This window comes from Dermochelys coriacea, chromosome 19, assembly GCF_009764565.3.
Source record: "Dermochelys coriacea isolate rDerCor1 chromosome 19, rDerCor1.pri.v4, whole genome shotgun sequence".
NCBI classification, from domain to species: domain Eukaryota; kingdom Metazoa; phylum Chordata; order Testudines; family Dermochelyidae; genus Dermochelys; species Dermochelys coriacea.
The window spans coordinates 15,844,015-15,865,805 of record NC_050086.2 but is presented as its reverse complement, the minus strand read 5'-3'; the positions used below and the strand labels follow the sequence as shown (position 1 = coordinate 15,865,805).

The 21,791-nt window shown below is 52.3% G+C and overlaps 1 protein-coding gene across 1 annotated transcript in view; it reads left to right on the top strand.

Annotated features, from left to right (window-relative positions):
* Positions 1-206: 206 nt before the first annotated feature.
* NKAIN1 (sodium/potassium transporting ATPase interacting 1) overlaps positions 207-21,791 on the top strand; it is a 226,527-nt gene continuing 204,942 nt past the window's right edge. Inside the window, exon 1 of the mRNA XM_038378022.2 lies at positions 207-1,629. Within this exon, the coding sequence (XP_038233950.1) occupies positions 1,576-1,629 (54 nt within the window). The 5' untranslated portion in view covers positions 207-1,575. The remainder of the gene's footprint in view (positions 1,630-21,791) is intronic.

Genomic DNA, 21,791 nt, shown 5'->3' with positions numbered 1-21,791 from the left:
AGAATCAAGAGCATAAATCAAGAGCATTTTTTTTGCAAACCGTTGCTCAGTGACCTTTGTGAGCTCTGTGTCTCCTCTGCAGGAAATTTACAAATGCAGGGCTGATGACTGGGAAAGGGAGTAAAGTTGACAGGATTTTTCAGGGGGATTTCCATAGATTTCTTTTTAAAGGGCTAACTGGATTTCTCTTACCTACCAATACTGGCCAATATCCATGGTGATTATTTGCTCATAGCACTAACAATCTATTTGGTCTGCACCTCCTTATCAAATAAATCCAGCTCCTGAAACTGACCAGACAGTCCTGCCCCAGGGCTCTGAGTATATGGGGGCAGAATCCTTCATTGTGGATGATGTTTGAGGCAGTTTTAAAAGTCTCTGGGCAAGCTTCTCCTCACGTTTACACCAATGTAAATCCATTGCCCTCAGGGGAGCTACTCCAGCATTACCCCAGTTTGAGATCAGAGTGAGGCCTTCTCTTAGTAATGAAGGCTTTTGATCTCACTATACTCCTTTCTCAATGAGACAGTCACAGCTACATTTTCAAAAACCGGTTGCTGATTTTGAGTGCCTGATTTGCAACACCCAGAAAGCCTCTCACACAAAAACAAGTGGCTGCTTTGGGAAACGTTTGGTCTTAAAAAAATCTCCTTCTTTCCAATTGTGCCAGCTGGACTCAGGATTCATCCTGTGAATGAGGATCTGCACTTAAAAATATAAAGCGAGATAAGCAAACAAACAAAACCTCATATCCGCACCGTGCGTTTCTTTAGTAGCCCAGCCCCCCAGATGCAGACAGGGCTGAAGTTCAAGGCATGCAGAGCTTTTGTTACACAGAATGAAGAAGAAGAAGAAGAAAAAATCCATTCAGGTGCAGAACTCTGGTGTGGTCTCTCCACGCCCTGAGAAGAGCCAGAGCCACGTGGTCCTAGAGGGAAAGCTGCTTGAATGTATTATTTCCCCGGCTTTGATTGTTAATAGAGCTCTGAGCCTGGCTTCCTTCTCTGCCTCTCCTGCCTTTTCCAAGAGTCTTCGTTTTTTGCCCTTCCCTTTCTTTCCCTCTCCCTAGGGGCACAAATCCTGGTTGTGTCGGGGGCTGGAGGGAACAATGGAAGGGGCTTGAGAGCTCCAAGCCAATCTTCCATGCAAAATTGTGCAAAGCAAGGGGAGCTGCTTTTCCCGTCCCCCCTCCCCACCTCGCTCCTCTCTCTCTCTCAGCCATCGCAGAGCAGCTCCTGGGAGATGGATGGCAACATCTGATCATCCGCTGTTGTCCTTGCGTCTTGGAAATGTGGCAAGTCCAGACAGAGCTGTAGAAGCAAGGGGTGGGGAGACAAAAATGCCCCTTTCTGAGCCGCTCCTGCTTCTTTGCTATCCTCGCAGCATGCAAAAGCCAGGAGTGCTGCTCTGAAGCAAGTACTGGTCTGGCAAAGGGCTGGAGACCAAGGCGTGCTGCGGGTTTCTTCCTGATGCTCTCTGAGGGGTATTTTTATTGGCAAAGGGAGGATTGCTGAAGCTGGAGGAAGACAGCGCTCATCCAGTGTGGGGAAAATCCAAGGCTCCAGCCAGGAAACCATGGGGAAATGCAATGGACGATGCACGCTGGTTGGAGTCTGCTGCCTTCAGCTGGTAAGACCAGGGTTTGTGCCTGCTCATCATGCTTTATTGTGCTTTGTGGCTAGCTGTGCACTATCATATTCACCACTCTGTCTGGGATGTGACCTTGCTGCCAGGCCAGGCCAGGGGCGATTAAATACAACCCGCCAAAATGTGACCCTCTTCCCACACCCCGAATCAGAGGCGCTCCGGAGTTGCAGATGGAACCCTCTCGGAAGCAGTTTTCTGTATTGTGTGCTCAGTGCCTTGGAGTCAGTTTGGAGCAGGTGGGATCTTTGTTTGTAACTGAAATCTGGCCCCTTTGCATAACTGTCACCGAGGCTTTAGGTCCCAGGCTTCCATGCTCAGAACCTCTTATTTTTACGTGCCAGGAAAATGACAGGAGCAAAACTTAAGCTAATACTTTGTGAACTCTCTTGCCTGCTGTTGGGATCAATCTGACTGCACAGAGGGGCGGGTAGTTTTGGGAGGCACACATATTCTGGAGAGAGCCAGAGAGCAAATAAACAGATCTCATTTTAATAGGATTGTTGATATTTGCAATAATTATGTGTCGTGCTTTTCACCGTGCGCAGATCAATCTTAATCAGCCTGGTGACGGTGGTACGGTATCAGGGGCCAGCTGATGCAAGCATGTGGGATATCAGGAGGGTTTCTGATGAAAGGAAACTCAGGAAGGTAATAATTAATTACCCAGGCAGTTTCCTGGACAGATGGGAAACTCAAATGGAGAAAAACACCTTAGAATTTCGATCACCTCTGTGGCAATCCTGGGATTAACAGAGATTTGCCCAGGGCTAGGAAAATGGGGAAATTCCAGAGATTTTGGCCAATCTGCCTGCAACATTGCTGTTGATCACAGCAGTAATTTTACAAGATGCCTAATATCCTGCTTGCAGTAGGTATGGTCAATAAAAAGCATTGTTTACAAAGGCAATGTAGCCAATATATATCCATGACAGCAATGTTGTGAGGTTACATTAGCATTCTTGCTGCATTATTAGTTTTTCATCCCAAGAGGTTGTGCAATAGACACTGAAGTAGTTAATGAATTTTAAAATATAAGGGGAAGCCAATGTCTTCATGGTGGGTTATGGGAAACATGAAAGTGAATCATGTAACAATGATGTCTAATAGCTGGTGATTGTCTGGGAGGCTTACCTGGGTATTGTGTGCAATGCTCTGTGACACAATGTAAGACAGAAAAGGGTTTCTCATTAGAGTGGAACTTACCAGTGATGCTCCAATTAAAGTTCTGTCATTTCTATTAGAAACCACCTTTTCTTTCCCAGGCCATGAAACTTCCTCCCTGATGACATTTTGCTCTGCAAAGCCTTGATCTTTGATTTGCCTACATTTGGGCATGTTCATTAGAAAAATTGTGCGTGAATGTCTGTGTGCGGTTATGAAAAGAGTACAAAAAACCCACCTGGATATTTTCTCTTTGCTGGGGTCAGTCCCCTTTTCACCCATCCAGAGCTCCAAAAGAGCATTGCTGGTGTTTGTTTTCGGGTCAAATCTTACAGGTCGTTAAAGGGAGAAGAGGTTATTCATTTTAGAGGGGGAAAAGAAATCCATCTGCTCTCCTAGGGTTGGAAAAGATGCTGCTATGTCTGAACAGTAAAACTTTATGCTGGCCAAATTTGGGCCAAGGTTTCCAGTAGATGTACTTAGAGTGTGTCCCAACGCTGCTGCAGTGAAACCAAGTATCTCCCAATGGTTTGAGGTGAAAATCCACCCATCCCTTAGAAGGAGATCTTCAGTAGAGATTTACCCCACTGACCAAACAGGCTCTGTCTCAACCAACCTCTATTGTTTATTGGGTAATTTAAGAGACTCATCATATATATTTTAACCAGGACCAGGATGGTTTGGGAAGGCATTGTCACATACCTTGATGATACATGGTTTTAAAACTGATCCCAGGGAAAGGCCCCAAACAGGGAGTGATCTTTCTGAGATGCAGCGTTCAGGAACAGTGGGTGAGCTAAGGACAGTGGGTGACACTTATTGACTGTAAAAAGAAAAGGAGTACTTGTGGCACCTTAGAGACTAACACATTTATTAGAGCATAAGCTTTCGTGAGCTACAGCTCACTTCATCGGATGCATCATGAGCTTCATCGTGAGCTGTAGCTCACGAAAGCTTATGCTCTAATAAATTTGTTAGTCTCTAAGGTGCCACAAGTACTCCTTTTCTTTTTGCGAATACAGACTAACACGGCTGCTACTCTGAAACCTGTTATTGACTGTACGGTCTCTGTTGAGATCTTAATGTGGTTGATTTAAGATCTCAGAGAAGGAGTTGGGAAGGGCTGAACTCTACCAATGGCCATCACCAAGGTCCATTGCTGGAAGCCTCTGGCCCCTAGAGACATCCTCTGGCCCAGCTCCTGTTGTGAGCCCAGCCTCCACCTAAGATAGAATTGTTTGGATACACTCAGCTGGCCCTTCGCAGTGCTCTGGAGGAAGATGAAATACTCCTATGTCCTGTGGGGGAAATGTCTTCTCAGCCCGAGTGAGGAGCTACTTGCTGCGGGACGGCCCCTGTAAGGGATGAGCCCCAGATCCTCAGCACGCAGATCAGGAATCAGGGTGCTGTTCAGGAGGCGACAAGCCACGTGAATGGCAGCTGTAGTTTCCAGAGTAAACAGACTTATTAATGTCATGGGAGGTGCTGGGAGCTTTGCTGCCCGGAAGCTGGACTGGTGATGTGGTTGATAAAGCACAGCTGGGTTTGGTTTTGCAAAAGGCAGTCCATTGGGTTTTGGCTCTGGCGGTTCAGACCGGGGCTTTACTCAGTCCGGACCCAAGAGTGCAGGGGGAGGGGCGAGTGCACGCATGGTGCTGGCGGGTGCCCAGCCTCGTTGCTAATTATCTGATCGTGTTTGTTCGTTATCAAAAGGTCCTGAGAGAAGGGGGAATTGGAGATGAAAGCAAAAAGCGAGATGGCTCACTGATGCAGCGGCTCGGCCCTCCTGTGGCAAAGGGTGATGGGAATGTGGAGGTGACGGAGAGCCTGAGCAAGAGGGGGAGATGGAGGAAACCAAGCAGGACTGTGGAGTTGGAGGGAGGATAATGAGGTCCCCTCTCCTTGCCCCCATTGCTGAGACGCTCCTCACCATGCTGAGGTTTCCATTCGCCCAGTTCACAAGAGGGCATGGGAAATTAAACCACCTCATTGTGTTACGATCATACTGCTGCTCTGATTGGCCCAGAGTAAAAGATGGACTGTTTGTCCGGCGCCTAGCACCATGGGGTCCTAGTCCAGGACTTGGGCTCCTAGGTGCTACTGTAATACAGCTAATAAATACTAATCATGGATTGGACGCCTGTTCCCCTCATTGCCGAAGGGGGTGGAGCAAAACCAATGGCAAGTGTCAGATTGCGGGAGTGACAGAAATGATCTATGTGCTGAGGATTTGGGTGCGAGCCCCTCGGGAAGGGACTGTCCATTCAGAGGGAGCCCCAGCACCAAATATGAGCTCAGAAAGACATAGCAAGCTGGCAGACGGGAAGAGGCAGAAGCCGGAGAGGAAGGAGGATGGCTGGGCCATGCGGGTACCCATCGCAGTGCTGCTGATTTGAAGGTATACATTGTCCCCAAATGTGAAATAGTTATGGGTGAGGACAAAGTCACAAAGTTCAGCCACCAGGTTAGCCGTGACAGTATCGGGGATACTGTTCCTGACGGCTTGTAGTCCATCTTTGTGTGGAATGTTGGTGTAGAGGCTTCTACATCCATAGTGCTTAGGATGGTGTTTTTAGGAAGATCACCGATGGATTGTAGTTTCCTCAGGAAGTCAGTGGTGTCTCGAAGATAGCTGGGAGTGCTGGTAACGAAGGGCCTGAGGAGGGAGTCTACATAGCCAGACAATCCTGCTGTCAGGGTGCCAATGCCTGAGATGATGGGGCGTCCAGGATTTCCAGGTTTATGGATCTTGGGTAGCAGATAGAATACCCCAGGTCGGGTTTCCAGGGGTGTGTCTGTGCAGATTTGTTCTTGTGCTTTTTCAGGGAGTTTCTTGAGCAGATAGTGTAGTTTCTTTTGGTAACCCTCAGTGGGATCAGAGGGTAATGGCCCACCTTGATTATCACTACAAAAGGTTTTCTCCTCCTCCCCCTCTCCTCCGCTCCCCTGCTGGTAATAGCTCATCTTAAGAGATCACTCTCGTTACAGTGTGTATGGTAACACCCATTGTTTCATGTTCTCTGTGTATATAAATCTCCCCACTGTATTTTCCACTGAATGCATCCGATGAAGTGAGTAATGAAATATGTAGCCCATCTGAATTCCCTCTTAGCTGCCCCAGCCTGGGTTTTATTGTGTATGATATTAATCCTCCCCTACGGTGTTTTAACCCCTGCCTTGTTTCATTGAGTTGGGTTTGGTGCTGGTGGCCTGTGGTATACAGGAGGTCAGAGAGATGTTCTGATGGGGCCCGCAGGTCTTAAACTCTATAACTCATTGTTGGTATTATTTAAATCTTACTCCCTAACAGATTTTGGTATCGCTATGGTAACATACATGTTGTTGTTATTGTAATTAGATGGGAGTTTGTACCTGACAGCGTTTTGCTCACTTTCCGCTTCCCAAATGACACGGAAGAATTGGACTTTCCATTTGATTAAGCCATCTAACTACTCACCAAAGGTCTAAAGCACAGCGTTTTGTCAGTGGAGGCATCGGGGGTGAGGCAGGTGAGACGCAATGCATGAGGAGATACTATGTGCCGGGGGAGAAGCCATGCCCTGGAAGCATTCACCCAGGCGGTGAAAGTGATTGCCTGGCTTTATCCTCGGATGCCTGTGATGGCAGAGGTCACCAGGTGGCGCTGTCATACCTAGTCTTACAAGTTCTTTCCCTTCAGCATGCCTGCAGGGGACGGTCTTAGAAGAAATGCTGTATTGTTATCAGTTTTGTGAGGTGCAGTTTTTTCATGGGGAGCTGTTGCAAGCAGCAACAGGGCTTGTTCTCTGCCTTCCTCCTTCTATTCAGAGCCAGTTTTTGGGGTACAGCTGCTCCCTGGGAACTAGGCAAAGACATTTGAGCTGAGAGCCCGACAGAAAGAATTGCCTACGATGCAGCGCAAGTCTGTCTACCTGGGCTGGGAATCACACCTCCCAGCTGCAGTGTAGCCAGCTCTCATCCAATGGGAAGCATAGGTTCTGACTTCCACTGTTCCCGGTGGGTGCTCAACCCCACCCCCGCCCCTGCACCGCCCTTGCCTTGCCCCCATTCCACCCCTTCCCGAAAGCCTCCACCCCCTGCCCCCAAGTCCCCACCTCTGCCCTGCCTCTTGTCTGCCTCCTCCCCTGAGTGCGCCGCACCCCGCTCCTCCCCACTCCCTCCTGGAAAGTCCTAAGTGCTGCCAAACAGCTGTTTGGTGACAGGCAGCGCTGGGAGGTAGGTGGAGGAGCGGGGACCCGGTGTGCTCGTGGGGGAGGAGGTGGGGCCGGGGAGAGGGGAGCTTGGCAGCTGGTGGGTGTAGAGCACCCACTAATTTTTCCCCGTGGGTGCTCCAGCGCCTATGATGGGAAGTCCTGACATCTGCTACATAGCACCTTCCACCCAGGCATCTCAAAGCACCTTACAAAGTTCATTAGGCCTATTTTGCAGTTGGGGAAACTGAGGCCCAGAGAGGTGAAGTGACTTGCACAGTTGAAGTTACTGGGAGCTGTGGATGCTTAGCACCTCTGAAAAGCAGGCTGCAGGGTCTCATGTTGGATGCAGAAAAAACAGGCACCCCAAATGAGAGGTCACTTTTGAAAACTGTTATGAAGCTATTTACTGAATATGAACAGTCAACCAGGGCAGAGAAGCACTGTGACTCAGGGGAGGTGGCACAACAGCTGGAGTTAGGACTTGGGTCTGTGCCTAGCTCTGCCGCTCACTTGCTGTGTAACCTTGGGTAATGTTCCACTCCCTTTCTCCCCGTCATTAAGAAGCAATTAATGACACTCCCCCACCTTTGTAAACTGCTGTGAGATCAAGAGGTGAAAAGTACCAGGCTTTACCATGTGGGGGAAAATTTTAAATAAAAGGCAGAGGGCGAGAAAGCAGACAGTTAAGAGTAAAATACATAATACATTGTTTAGGCAGGAGAGGAGATGTGACTGGAGTGGACTGGCTCGAGAGAGCTAAGATCATGATGAGTGTAATGAAATCAAAACTTGTTTTGATGCTGTCCCAAAATTATTCAAGAACAAGGGGTCTATGAAATGAGTGATAAGTGGGAGTACTTCTTGATGCAGCTACTGTCCTGAATTCACTCAAGGGGGTAGGTTTTGCTGGTTCTTTGTTGTTCATTGGATCAGCACTTAGAATTTAAACTGACTTCAAAAAAAAATAAGTTGCTAGCCCTTGTGAATGAAAAGAAAGCCTGTCCACCCTGCCCTGATACTGTGTGCTCTGCACGCATCTGCTCACCAAGACGATGGCTCTGCTGGGTGTGGATGCTCCTTAGCCATTGCAATGGAGTATGTTGACTAAAGCCTACTGGTGGTGATTGAAGGTCAACACCATTGATCAGCCTCCAGGCCGACTGGAATTGTGGGCGGAGCTGAGGATTGTGGGTGGGAGTTTGGGATTGTGGGCGGAGTTTAGGAAGAGTTCCATCGCTTTCCCTCTAATATCCGAATTGAGTATTGTTGAGTCCCGTGCCGTGGCTGGGAAATGTTATCAACATGATGAACTTTTACAGACATTGGCAGATCTGCCAACTCAGGCAAAGGAACTGAATTTCATGCTTCCAGGTCTGTCCTGGTGACAGTGGTCCCAAGTGCTTTTCCACTTGCCCATGTGCTGCTCTTTGTGCTTGTCCAGGTATGTGAGATGAGGGCTTTCATCATCTCCTGAAGTATCACCATTGCTGGAGACAGGATACAGCCCTTGTGTACCCCAAACTCCCAGTGAAGTCACTGAAGCTCTGACGACACCAGGAAGAGGTCTTTTCTTTCTCTAAATTCTAGGATCAGGGCTCCTGCATAGATCAGTGGTCTGCCCAGTCTGGCTAGTAGATCTAACAGCTCAAGGAAATTCTATCTGTTGTTCCTGAAAAACGTCTAAAATCGGGCAGTATTTTGAAAGTTGTTGCCCCATTCTGACTGGGTCACTCAGTGCAGTCCCCAGCCTCTGGTGAGCGGGGTATGCAGCGTTTTTTTGCTTTAGAAGTATCAGTTCCTTTGCCGTGTGAGGAGCATTCAAGGACCAGATTGTGAGCTGTAGTACCAGATAGAATGGGCAGCCCCCCCACTTCCCCCAGTCCTAGGCCCAGACACTGCAGTGTGTCCAGAGCAGCAATTCCATTTCCTGTAGGACATTCCCATAGCATTCCCTGGAGGGTCCCTGGGCCAAGTTACTTCCTGTTCAGATTGATACCAGCAAGGTCTGCAGACTTTTGGAAGCCACAATCAGCTGGTACTTTTTTGAACCCACCCACAACTGAGGGCCCACCCACAAGGTTTGTCCTTAGGGCTTGATTCTGATCTCATGCATGCTAGTGCAAATCAGTAATAACTCCACCAGAGTCAATGGAGATCCATGGGTGTAAAACTAGTGTGAGAGCAGAAGGAGACCATGATTGGGGCCAGTGGAACAGAGCTAATCAGACCTTCGTTGCTAATGAGGAAGTGCATTGTCTGGGTCCAAGGGATGCAGCCTAAGAAAACTCCAGGTACCAGCAAGCCCTGCTGCCTCTCAGTGATACTCACTATAGCCACTGCTCCCATCCCGCCCTGCCCACCAGAGGAGAAAAAAATTACACAAGCAGCCCTCTAATGACCCCCCAATGCCACTCTATTAATCTAGCAGGTGCTCAAATCCTGTGGCGATGGGCATCAGTCCAATCTGTAAAATAAGTTATTAGTAATTGTATTACAGTAGCAACGAGTGGTTGCAACCGTGATCCGGGCCCCTTTATGCAGGGTGCTATACACACACACCAAGTGAGAGACATTCCCTGCCCCAAAGAGCTTACACTTTAAATAGGGAGGGAAGACAGAGGTGAGACGTAACTTGCCCACAGTCAGATGGCAGGAACTGGAAATAGAACCCGGGTCCACTGACTCCGTGGGCAGTGCCCAGTGCACTATAGGATCTGCTGCCTCTAGCTGGCGAGATTCTGGCTGCAGTGAGATGCGCCATTCATGGTGCTGCACAAAGCACAGATAGAACACAGGCTGTATGGCAGAAGTGGGCAAACTATGGCCCACGGGCCACATCGGCCTTCAGGATCCTCCTGCCCGGCCCCTGAGCTCCTGGCCCAGGAGGCTCACCCCCGGTCCCTCCCCTGCTGTTCCCCATCCCGCGCAGCCTCAGCTCACTGTGCCGCCGGCGCAATGCTCTGGGCAGCGCGGCGGTGAGCTCCTGGGGCCAGGCCTGACCCGGTGCTCTGGGCTGTGCGGTGGCGTGGCTGGCTCCAGCCGGGCGGCATGGCTATAGCGCCGCCAGCCACCAGCGCTCCAGGCAGCGTGGTAAGGGGGCAGGGAGCAGGGGGGTTGGATAGAGGGCAGGGGAGTTCAGGGTGGTGGTCCGGGGTGGGGATGTGGATAGGGGTCGGGGTGGTCAGAGGGTGGGGAACAGGGGGGTTGAATGGAGGCAGGAGCCCCGGGAGGAGTCAGGAAGGAGGCGGGGTTGGATGGGGCGGCAGGGGCAGGGGCAGGGGTTCCGGGGTCAGTCAGGGGACAGGGAGAAGGGGGTGGTTGGATGGGGCAGGGGTCCCAGGGGCCAGTCAGGAATGAGAGGAGGAGTTGGATGGGGAGGCAGGGGACAATCAGGGGAGAAGGTTCCGGGGGCATCAGGTGGCGAGAAGCGGGGGAGGGAGAAGGGGGGGGCACAGCCTCCCTTAACCGGCCCTCCATACAATTTCCGAAACCTGATGTGGCCCTCAGGCCAAAAAGTTGCCCGCCCCTGCTGTAGGGTGAGAGGACTTCGGGGGGCAACGAAGCACAGTGTTCTTCCTGGGCAGCTCAGCACGGCTGTGCTTGGCACTTGCCACGCCCAGGGGTAAATGGCCCCACGAGATGAGATGCAAGGCTTGTCCCTGATAAGGGCCTGCAGCACAGCTGCTGCGAGTGCTGTGGGTGCAGCTGGCTGAGTGGAGGCAGGCGGGACATGCTCTTTCCTTGCCAGTTTGTGGCAGCCCCTTGGTGTTGCTTTGATCCAGTGTTTCCTTTGTCTTAGTTTCTTTTTTAGCTGGACAGAAAGAAATCACCCTAGCCAGGCCCCTCCCCGTCCCGGACAGCGCCTTGAGCCCATCCTGAGGCCAGTGTGTCACATGTCAATCACCGGCTGGGACGGGGCTCAGTGAGCTCTTGCGGCTCATGACCTAGCTCCGTTGGGAAGGCCTCTTTGGCCCCGTTCCAGCACATGATCTGCATGGTGAGTAGTCTGTGGGCTGGGCCTTCCCTCCTTTATTCCGTAGGCTCCTGCCCTTGGGAGGCTGGGGGCAGGAGTGAGGATTAGATGGGCCGCGCCTCCTGACTGGCGTGGGAGGGCTTCTGCTTTTGTGGGCACAGCTCCGCAGACAGCGGGTAGCAGAGGCAGTGTGGCCGGCACACGATGCACTGTGACCAGGCCTGCAGAGCTGTCACTGGGCTGTTCGGAGAATAATGCAGCCCACTGAGAGCGTGGACTCTGGGGGTGGATCATGGGACGGCTTGCTCTACGTCACTGGGTGGGAGAAGCCTCATCACTTCTTCCTCCCTCACATGTAATAACCCAGCCCTTCCCCTCTCTCCTGACGCCTGACCCTGTCCGGTCTGTAAGTGCCTCCTGCTCCCATTGCTGTCACCTCCTCCTAAGGACTAATACGACCAGTGGGTGTATAATCCAGGGGAATCTGGCACAGGGCTAGGGAGGTTACTTTACCTCTGCATTTGGCTCTGATGAGACCACTGCTTAAATCCTGTGTCCATTCTGGGGCCCACGACTCCAGAAGGGTGGTGATAAATGGGAGAGGGGTCAGAGAAGAGCCATGGAATGATGACAGGGTTAGAAAACCTGCCTCCAGGAGCTCCAGCTATTTATCTTAACACAGACAAGGTTCGGGGTGACTTGACCACAGTCTGTAAGTACCTTCACGGGGAACAAATATTTGGTGATAGGCTCTTTAGTCCAGTGCAAGTAGAAGCTAGACAAATTCAGGCTAGAGCTAAAGGTTATATTTTTCTAGTGAGGGCAATTAACCATTGGAACAACTTGTCAAGAGTCATGGTGGATTCTCCATCACCGACAAGTGGATGTTTCTCTAAAGCTCTGCTCCAGTCAGACAGCAGTTAACTCCGGAAAGCCTTCTGGCCTGGGCTATATGGAGGGCAGGCTGGATGGTCGCATGGTCCCTTCTGGCCTTACAATCTGTGAACCTTCTCTGCCCTCCCTGTTACCCACATCTCTCCCGTGCCCTGCTGTCCAAAATGATCTCCCGGGCCCAACACTCAGACCCTGCCACTCCCTTCTGGGCCTCCCCCTTTGTCAAGTTCAGACTTTCCTTTGAGGCCTTGCCCAGCTCCGCCCTGGCCTACACCGCAGCCCTCGTCACCTGTTGGGCTCCCCAGCCCTCTCCACTCTGCTAGCAATGCCAGCCTTTCCCCCTGTGCATTTTCTTCCCCACTCCTGTGGCCTTCATTGGGCACTGACTGCTTCTCCCATCCATCGTCACCAATCCTGTTCTCATTCAGACCCCTTCTAAACTGAAGCACACTGCCCGTGTCAGCTAACGGCACTATCTCACCTTTTCACGGAGCCGTCCTGACCTGCGTGGACTGATGCCCCCTTGCCTGTCCTCACCCCCACAACACCCCTGCACATTACTCTCGCTCTGTGGCTGGCTCTGTGACGTGAGCTTTTTGGTCTCCCTTGTTCCATGGGCAAGGGTCCGTGGTCTCAGAAACCACCGCTGCAGCTGGCCCTGTTGGCAAAGTGGCTGGGGCCTGAGCAGGCCGGGCACACTGAACCCAATCTCCCCTTTCCCCTTTTGGGAGGTGCTTAGAGACAGACCAGCGGGAAGTGTGGGGAGGGATAGCTCAGTGGTTTGAGCATTGGCCTGCTAAACCCAGGGTTGTGAGCTCAGCCCTTGAGGGGGCCATTGGGGATTGGTCCGGGTTGGACTAGATGACCTCCTGAGGTCCCTTCCAACCCTGGTATTCTATGATTCTAAGCAGTTGCAGGAGGATGGGAGAGACCTGCTGGGTCACAGAGGCCCAGCTAGAGCCGGAGTCTCCCCTGGGGAGTGTAATGAGCCTGCCCTTTGCCTCAGATCTGCTCTCCCTCTGGGCTATCTGAGCCCATTTCCCTTTCCTCCGGTACCTGCTCTTCTGTGGGGCGAGGTAACCCGCCCCCCCAAGCCCCCGCGCCTAGGATCCACATGGGGATACTGAATGCCATGGTAATTGAGGCATCGGGTGCTGACAGAGGCAAGTGCTGCTGGCCCTGTGGCCCCCTGGGCCTAGCACCCATTGGGGCCTGAGAAGCACCCAGGCCCACAGCTCCAATGACCAGAGAAGCTGGCAAATCCCCTGTGCTCCATGGTTAGACAGCGACTGTTCACACCATGCAGTAGCCCCTGTTGAACACCTAGAGGGCCCCCAAAAGAGGGCTAGGGCTTCTCCAGCCTGGGACCTGAGACCCTTGTCGTTCATTCTTCTGTCACAGGTAGTTGGGTGTCCCAGCAGGCCCCCTGGCCAGGGCTCAGTCTCTTTGGGGGCCCCCTCTTGCTGCCCTTCAGTGCCTGCCAAGCTCCATGGCTGCCGCGTGGCTCCTGCCAACTGCTGCCCCTCTGCTCGTCTGGTGCCCAGCTGTGACGCCATCGCTGGGGCAGCTGCTCTCACCACCGAACTGCAGCCAAGCACCCCATTCCTCCCAGCTCCCTGGCATAGCTAGCCCCACTCTGGCCAGCCGCCCTCCAGAGAGCCTGCCCTAGCGCTCCTCGGCACTGCTCAGAATATGGCCATCACAGCAATGTCAGCATCTCCTCCACACCTCTGTACATCTCAGTCTGTGTCCTATTGCGGGCTCCCTCGCCCTCTCTGTGGGCCTGATCCTGCTTCCACTCCCCCTGGCTTGCTATCACATCCCCCTGACTGCCCGGGTTCACTCCTGAATCAGCTCCATCAGGCGCCACACGGCTCTGCCTCTCCCCCATAGCTCTGGGCTGGACAATGCTCACACCTCGCCGGTCAGAGGAATGTCAGGCTGCCCCCGCCTTGGGCAGCTGGGCAAACGGGGAGCGCCTGCCGTGTCGGTATGGCTGATGCACCAGGAGGGAGGAGACCACCTGCTTCTCGTTTCCCCAGGAAGCTTTTGTCCGCACGCAGTTTCTGTGGCAGCCAGTGCTTGACTGTGGGGCATGAATGGTTGCAAAGAGGTCCTGGCCCAGCACCACCCTGCGGCTTCAAGCTCTGCCCCCGTTGCCTTTCCCCATACATTGGAGGGGGGCAGGGAAGAAGCCCAGGCTGAACTCGGTATGTGGGTTTTCAATTACACAATTAAATGCACAATTAGGTATAATTACCAGTGCTCAGAAGCCGCGACTGTTCATAATAGGCATGTAATCTACTGCAGTCACTGTTTATACTGCTCAGCTCCGCTCCCTAATGATTATGAAATGCTTTCACATTTGCATTGTTGCCATGGAAATTGTGTTGGGAGCTGACAAATGGCATTATGGATGGATGGCCCTGAGATTTCTCCACGCCACATTCTTAGCCGGGCTGGGGTATGAGGCAGGTTTGGGGCTATTCAGAGACCAGACCTTGCAAAGGGCCGAGAGGTCTCTGTGCCATGGTCACTGGGGTGGCAGGAAGCAGAGTTCACACACTTAGACTGGGGAGATTGATGGTACCGTCAGCTCAGAAAGCGGGTTCCCCAGGAAATTCTGAGCCGGAGGACGCAGGGGTTATGTGGAAAGACCCTTAACTTCAGCAGGTGCTATCAGTGTATCAGTGTCATTGGTATTAGCCACAGTTGGGGTTACAGTGCCCAAGAGAACATACAAAAAACACATGGCCGGCCATATAGACAGGACTACAATGTGTGTGTATAGATAGACAGATAGATAGGGGTGTATGGGGATAGACAGATAGGAGTGTATGGGGATAGATAGGGATGTATGGGGATAGATAGATATATACACATTTATGTATGTATTATTTATATACAGATGTCTTGATGGTCTGCTGTAAAGGCTTTATTGGCATGTGTTTGCGAAGGGCTCATTACTCTTGAATGGTGACGGTATGAATGAATATGTAGACCCCACCCCTGCCCGTATGCTGCGTGCTCCAGAAAATCTGTTTTAGAAGCTTTATTAACATCGTTTTTGTCTCCTCTCCCTGTGAAGTCTTTAGACCAATGTATTATTAAGTAACTGTTCAAAATGGCCAAAAATAGCATTTCTCTACCTACTGCTGCCATGGCTTGAGGGTCTCAGAGCCAGGAATCTCCCCTCTCCACTGCGATTGGTAGAAGGCTTCTGTATGTAGCTCTGGGGGCTGTGAGATCTCAGGGTTTAAATCTGCTGCCAGTGCAGGATGAAGTAGGAGGCCGGTGACGTTTGGGGGAAATTTCACTCTTCAAAGGAATAAGGAAGCAGCTGTTGTTATTTGTATTACAGTCAGACCTACAGGCTTTAGCCAAGATCAGGTCCCCACTGTGCTGAGTGCTGCAAGAACCGTAGTCAGAGGCAGTCCTGGACCCAAAGACCTTCCAGCCTCACTAGACAAACGGTTTTCGCACCCACTCCCTGGTGACGGGGATAGATTTTTAAACAAGTGACTTTGCAAGAAAAATGTGTTCACTTTGCCTTAGGGAGCCCGTGCTGTGTGCTGGCTTGAGCAAGAAAGAGAATGTCAGGACTCCTGGGACTCCTCTATTCCCAGCGCTGCCACTGACTTGCTATGTGGGGCAGTGGTGATGGGGTGCTCACCCCACACTAGCCCTGGAGAGGTTAATATAGGCAAGAGAGGCCAGGTAGCCAATGTCTGCACCTGGAGGCTAGGATGCCAGTTCTAGGGGAAGAAGCTCACCTGGGCAGAAACAGGTGGGGCTGCTATGAAGCCAGGGCCCTGCAACAGGGTGTGTGTGGCTGTGATGTGGAAGTAGCAGCCTGTAACAGGCAGTGTAGGAAGCAGTCCAGGGAAGGAGCAGCAAGGGCTGGGAGAATAAAGCCCTGAGCTGCAGGGACGAGGGTCCCTGCATTGGTGTAGAGGAGGGGCCCAGGTTCCCCTTCAAGCCACAAGGGGCTCGCTAAAGGAGCCTATCTGAGGAACTGCTGGAGACATCTGCAAAGGAGACTTTGGTAATACCCCGGAAAGGGGGGAACACTGTGGGCTAGGCCATGGAGAGGAAAGTGCTGTGGCTCCAGGAGCCTGAGAGAGGTGAGTGAGTGGGATGATGAGCTGAGCAACCGCAAGATGGGGCGTGGGACTATGTGGTGAGCTAATCCCCCGACGGGCCACTAGGAGGTAGCAGAGTGGTACGAGAGCGCGCCCTGGTGCAGGTGGCCTGGGAGAAAGCAGAAAAGTGCTTGTCTGAAAACTTTGTGGGCGCTGGAGGCGGGACTTGACAGCTCAGTAGCGAATGAGAGCAGGTAGGTGGGGCAGGGATACACCTGGAAGGACCTTGAAAGGGAAAACAAGCCGCTTGTTTTTGACGTGAGAGGGAAGGGGGTGCCCAGAGACAGGACTGGATTAACCTTTTGTGGGCCCGTGCTCTGCCCTGAGGCTCGCTCCGCCCCCGAGGCCCTGCTCCGCCCTGTTCTACCCTGAGGCTCTCCCGAGGCTCCGCCCCCGAGGCCCTGCTCCGCCCTGTTCTGCCCAAGGCTCCGCCCCTGAGGCCCTGCTGCGCCCTGTTCTACCCTGAGGCTCTCCCGAGGCTCCGCCCCCGAGGCCCTGCTGCGCCCTGTTCTACCCTGAGGCTCTCCCGAGGCTCCGCCCCCGAGGCCCTGCTCCGCCCTGTTCTGCCCTGAGGCTCTCCTGAGGATCCGCCCCGAGGCCCTGCTCCGCCCTGTTCTGCCCAAGGCTCCGCCCCCGAGGCCCTGCTCCGCCCTGTTCTACCCTGAGGCTATCCTGAGGCTCCGCCCTGTTCTGCCCAAGGCTCCGCCCCCGAGGCCCTGCTCCGCCCTGTTCTACCCTGAGGCTATCCTGAGGATCCGCCCCGAGGCTCTGCTCCGCCCTGTTCTGCCCAAGGCTCTGCCCCCGAGGCCCTGCTCCGCCCTGTTCTACCCTGAGGCTCTCCCGAGGCTCCGCCCTGTTCTGCCCAAGGCTCCGCCCCCGAGGCCCTGCTCCGCCCTGTTCTACCCTGAGGCTATCCTGAGGATCCGCCCCGAGGCTCTGCTCCGCCCTGTTCTGCCCAAGGCTCCGCCCCCGAGGCCCTGCTCCGCCCTGTTCTACCCTGAGGCTCTCCTGAGGATCCGCCCCGAGGCCCTGCTCCGCCCTGTTCTGCCCAAGGCTCCGCCCCTGAGGCCCTGCTCCGCCCTGTTCTGCCCTGAGGCTCTCCTGAGGATCCGCCCCGAGGCTCTGCTCCGCCCTGTTCTGCCCTGATGCTCCACCCAAGGCTCCACCCCCAAGGCCCTGCTCCGCCCTGTTCTATCCTGAGGCTCTCCCGAAGCTCCGCCCCGAGGCCCTGCTCCGCCCTGTTCTGCCCAAGGCTCCGCCCCCGAGGCCTGCTCCGCCCTGTTCTATGCTGAGGCTCTCCTGAGGCTTCGCCCTGAGGCCCCGCACCCCCTACGAGGCTCCACTTCTCCTGCTCCCCCCTGCTCTGCCCCACAGACCCCGCTTCCCCCTGCTCTGCCCATGCTACGCCCCAAGGCCTCACCCCTGCTCAGCCTCTTACCCCCGAGGCCCTGCCTGCTGCTCGCAAGGTGGAAGGGCGCGGAGAGAAGTGAGCAGGGAGCAGGGCCTCGGAGGGAAGAGGTGGAGTTGGGCCTCAGGTCAGAGTGCAAGCAGAGAGGGGTGGGCAGGACCAAGGGGGGTCCTGAGGCCCCTTCTGAGTGTGGGCCCGGCACCATTGGTGTCATTGTAAACCTGGTACTGCCCGGAGAAAAATGCAAAGAGATGGGTGACGTGGTCAAAGTGACGGGCCATGACACTGGGCTTTGCAGCAGCTCTCTGAATGGATGTGAGCGGGGCAAGATGGCCTTTGTCCCGGCCAGGGAGACGACTGTTGCTGTAATTGAGCTGCGAGATGATGAGAGCGGGATGGGACTTGTAACTGTGTGGATGTAGGAGAGGCCATATCTCAGACGTAATGCAGAAGGAATCATCAAGTTTTAATGCAGCCAACCCCTGAGGACCTAGAGAGGGACCTGAGTCGAAGGTAATGCCCAGGTTACGGGGCTGAATGCCAGACAGCATGATGTTGTTGTCCACAATGCCTGAGAAAGGAGGTAGCAAGAGGGACTTGCGGGGGAGATTAGGAGCTCTGATTTAGCCACCTTGATCTTGAGCTGATGGCTGGATCCCCCTAAGGGGATCTGACAAAGATGGACTGAGATTTTAGTTTGAACAGCAGGAGACAGGTCTGCAGGCGGGAGGTAGATCTGTGAGCCAGGAGTTGAGCTTGTGTTTGTGGATGAGATTATGCAGAGATAAGGTGGAGAGAGAAGAGAGGGGACCAAGGCCAGAGCCCTATGAAACCCCACCCAAGAAAGCTGGTGGGGGTGAGGAGGATTCTCCCAGGGAGAATGAAGGGATAGTTAGAGAGGGAGGGGGAGAACCATCAGAGGAAGGAGTCATGAAAGCCAAGGGAGGACATGGCTGACTGTCTCAAAGGCAACTGACAGGTCAAGGAGGTGAGGATTGGGAGCACTGGTTCTGGGCTTTAGCGAGAAAGAGGTAACTGGCAACCAGCTGACGGTTTCAGTGTAGGCCGGAGGTGGGAGCTGGACTGGAGAGGGTCTAGGAGGGAACTGGGCGGGAGGAGCTCCAGACAGCGATTGTAGACAGCACGTTCAATAAGTTCAGAGAGGAGAAGGAAATGGGGCGGTAGTTGCAGAGGCCAATGGTGGGTTTTCTATTGTGAGGGGAAGAGCCAGAGGAGAGGGCAAGGTTAAGAAGAAGAGTAAAGGAGGGAGATCAGGAGATGGGATGGGATCACTGGAGCAAGCGGAGAGGTTAGTGGAGGAAAGCAGACAAGAAACTTCTATGTGCGTGAGATGGGAGAAGGTAGTGAGAATTGTAGGGGGGATGGAAATGGGGAATCATCATCCAATGGGGGTGTTGCTAGAGTGGTTCTCAGGGATCTGATCCCAGGCAAGTGCTAGTCAAAATCTTTATGAATGAGCTGGAAGAAATTATAAAACCTGTGCTGGTAAAATTTGCAGATGACACAGAAACTGGTGGAGTGGTAATTGATGGGGACAGGTCAGTTATACGGGACTGATCTGGATCAGTTGGTAGAATGGGTGTTTAGAAATTAACACAGCCAAATGCAAGACCACACATCTGGAACCCATGCATGATGAGGGACTGTATGCTGGACAACGGTGACTCTGAACAGGACGGGGTCACAGTGGATAACCAAGTGAACATGAGTTCCCAATGTAGCTAAGTGGGTGAATGTGATCCTTGGATGTAAAAGCAGGGGAATATCACGTAGAAGAAGGGAGATGATATGACCTCTGTATATGGCATGGGGAGACCATCACTGGATACTGTGTTCAGTTCTAAAGTCCTCACTTCAAAAAGGATGTTGAAAATTGGAGAGGGTCCAGAAAAGAGGGTCCATTTGGGGTTCGACAAACCTGCCTTGTGATGAGAGACTAGAGAAGCTCAAATAAGTTTATCCAACAGAAGGCTCAAAGGTGACTTGATCACGATCTACAAATTCCTATGTGGAAAAAAATTTCTGATAGTAAACGGCAGAAAAAGACAGAACAAGATCCAATGGCTGGAAGCTGAAGTGAGACAAATTCAGATTAGAAATAAGGTGCCCGCTTCTAACAGCAAGGGTAATTAATTAACGGCACAGTTTATCTAGGGATGGGATGGATTCTCCATCACTTGAATTCTTTAAATCAAGACAGCATCTCTTTCTTAAAGACATGCTACCATTCAGACAGACGTTATGGGGCTTGATGCAGAAATCACTGAGTGAAATTCTCTGGCCTGTGCTCTGCAGGTGGTCAAGACAAGATGATCATAAATGCTTCCTTCTGACTTTTAAATCTATGAATCTACATTCCACCTGGTAGTTTTTTCAGCTCTGATTTCTTGGTCCTTAAGGTCCCCAGGGCTTGGGGCCTGGCTAGTTATCACACATCATTACATTGCTGTGAAAGTTAAGTGTAAGGGTTTTAGAAATTAAAAATGTATTTTATTAGTTATTGGCATGGAAGAACAGCAATCATGTTTGTTTGTTTTGCTGTGGAGTAAAGCGGGAACTAAAAGGTTTGTGGATCAATAAACATCTTGGCCTGTATCCTCTGCATTTTATTTATTCACTAACTCTGAACTCTGCCTCCTGACAAACTCCTGAGAAGGAGATAATTACTGCTTAATAAAACTAGATAAGAAGCAACCCCCAAGGCAAGGCCTGATTGGGGCAATTTGAGCAGAGAAAGCTCATTGTCAATGAGCTCTGAAATGCTAGAAGAGGAATTTTTTCCCTTTGTGCAGCTAGTGCATGCAGAAACACTGTTCAGTGGTTAGAAGGGGGTGGGGGGGGGAGGGAGATCAGAACTCCTGGGTTCTGTGCCTGACACTGGGAGGAAGTGAGGACTAGTGGTTAGAATAAGGCACTGGGAATTGTGTGTCTGGGGATCAATACCTAGCTCTCAGGGCAAAGTGTGGTTTACAAGTTAGAGCAGGAGGGAAGGAGCCAGGATGCCTGGGTTCTGACTCTGGGAGGGAGCATAGACTGGAGGTTAGAGTAGGGGACTGGGAATTTACACTCTTGAGTCTTACTCTCAGCTCTCACATTGACTTGCTGTGCAAGTCTTGGGCATGTTGGTATCTGTATGCCTCAGTTTCCCCAGCTGTAAAATGGGGATAATAATACCAGCCCTTCTGTAGAGTGCTTTGAGATCTTGGTGGAGAAGAGGGGCTCTTGCCTATTCCCGCTGGGTTTTTTGAGGCTTGCCTGCCTGCCCTGTTTTGGGAGTGGTGCTCAGTGTTCTGGCAAATACCGATTGCACAGTTGTGGGTGTTTATGTGGGAGGTGAAAAGAAAAGGAGTACTTGTGGCACCTTAGAGACTAACAAATTTATTAGAGCATAAGCTTTCGTGAGCTTATGCTCTAATAAATTTGTTAGTCTCTAAGGTGCCACAAGTACTCCTTTTCTTTTTGCGAATACAGACTAACACGGCTGCTACTCTGAAACCTGTCATTATGTGGGAGGTGCTGTTCCTTCTGACTCCATACTAAACCCACTGGCATGGGCTGTTAATGCGCTTTGAAATGTGGCTCCGGCGCCAGCCAGAGCAGGGATGGTTTTTATGTATTGATTGCTGCAGCGCCTCTCGCAAGCAGGCCGGTGATTTTCAGGAGTGCCGTGTGTAATGATTGCTTCGCCCAGCAGGGAGACGCAGCTGCCTCTGGGGGTTGGAGAGCAGGGCAGGAACCTGTCATTACCCCATTAGTGACTTGGCACAGCGAGTTTAGGACAGGAAGCGAAGGCAAAATATTCTCTCCCATTTACCACAGGCCACTTCATAAGTGCTGAGGACTTTGCTTTGATAGGTCCTCTGAAAGCACAGTGCATCTTACCCTGGCTCAGAATGGGTTCAAGAGGAAGAGCACATCTTACTGCATCACCTGCACTCTGCATCTCCTTAGAATATATCTACACTGCACACTGAGCCCAGGTTCTGACTCTGGTTCCATCCACACACAAATCAGTCTGACTCAGGTCAGCAAGCACATAGGTCCTAGGAGCCTGCTAGGGGAGGAGGGTCAGAGCCCGAGCCATGCTGAAATAAGGGCCCAAGCCCTGCTGCTTTGCGTCCGCAATTCAAGCCACAGACCTGAGTCAGATATGGACACGTTAGCACGGCGGGGAGACCAAGGCCCAGCAGTTGTAAGCCCGGGTTTACAATGGAGTGTGGATGCTGACGCGTGGGGTTGGAAACACCGTGTCCACAAGCCCGGGGCCCCGCAGATCTGGGTTTACGATGCAGTGCAGACACACCCTTAGAGGCCTCCCAGCCAAAAACTGACCACCTGAGTTTTTGCATTGG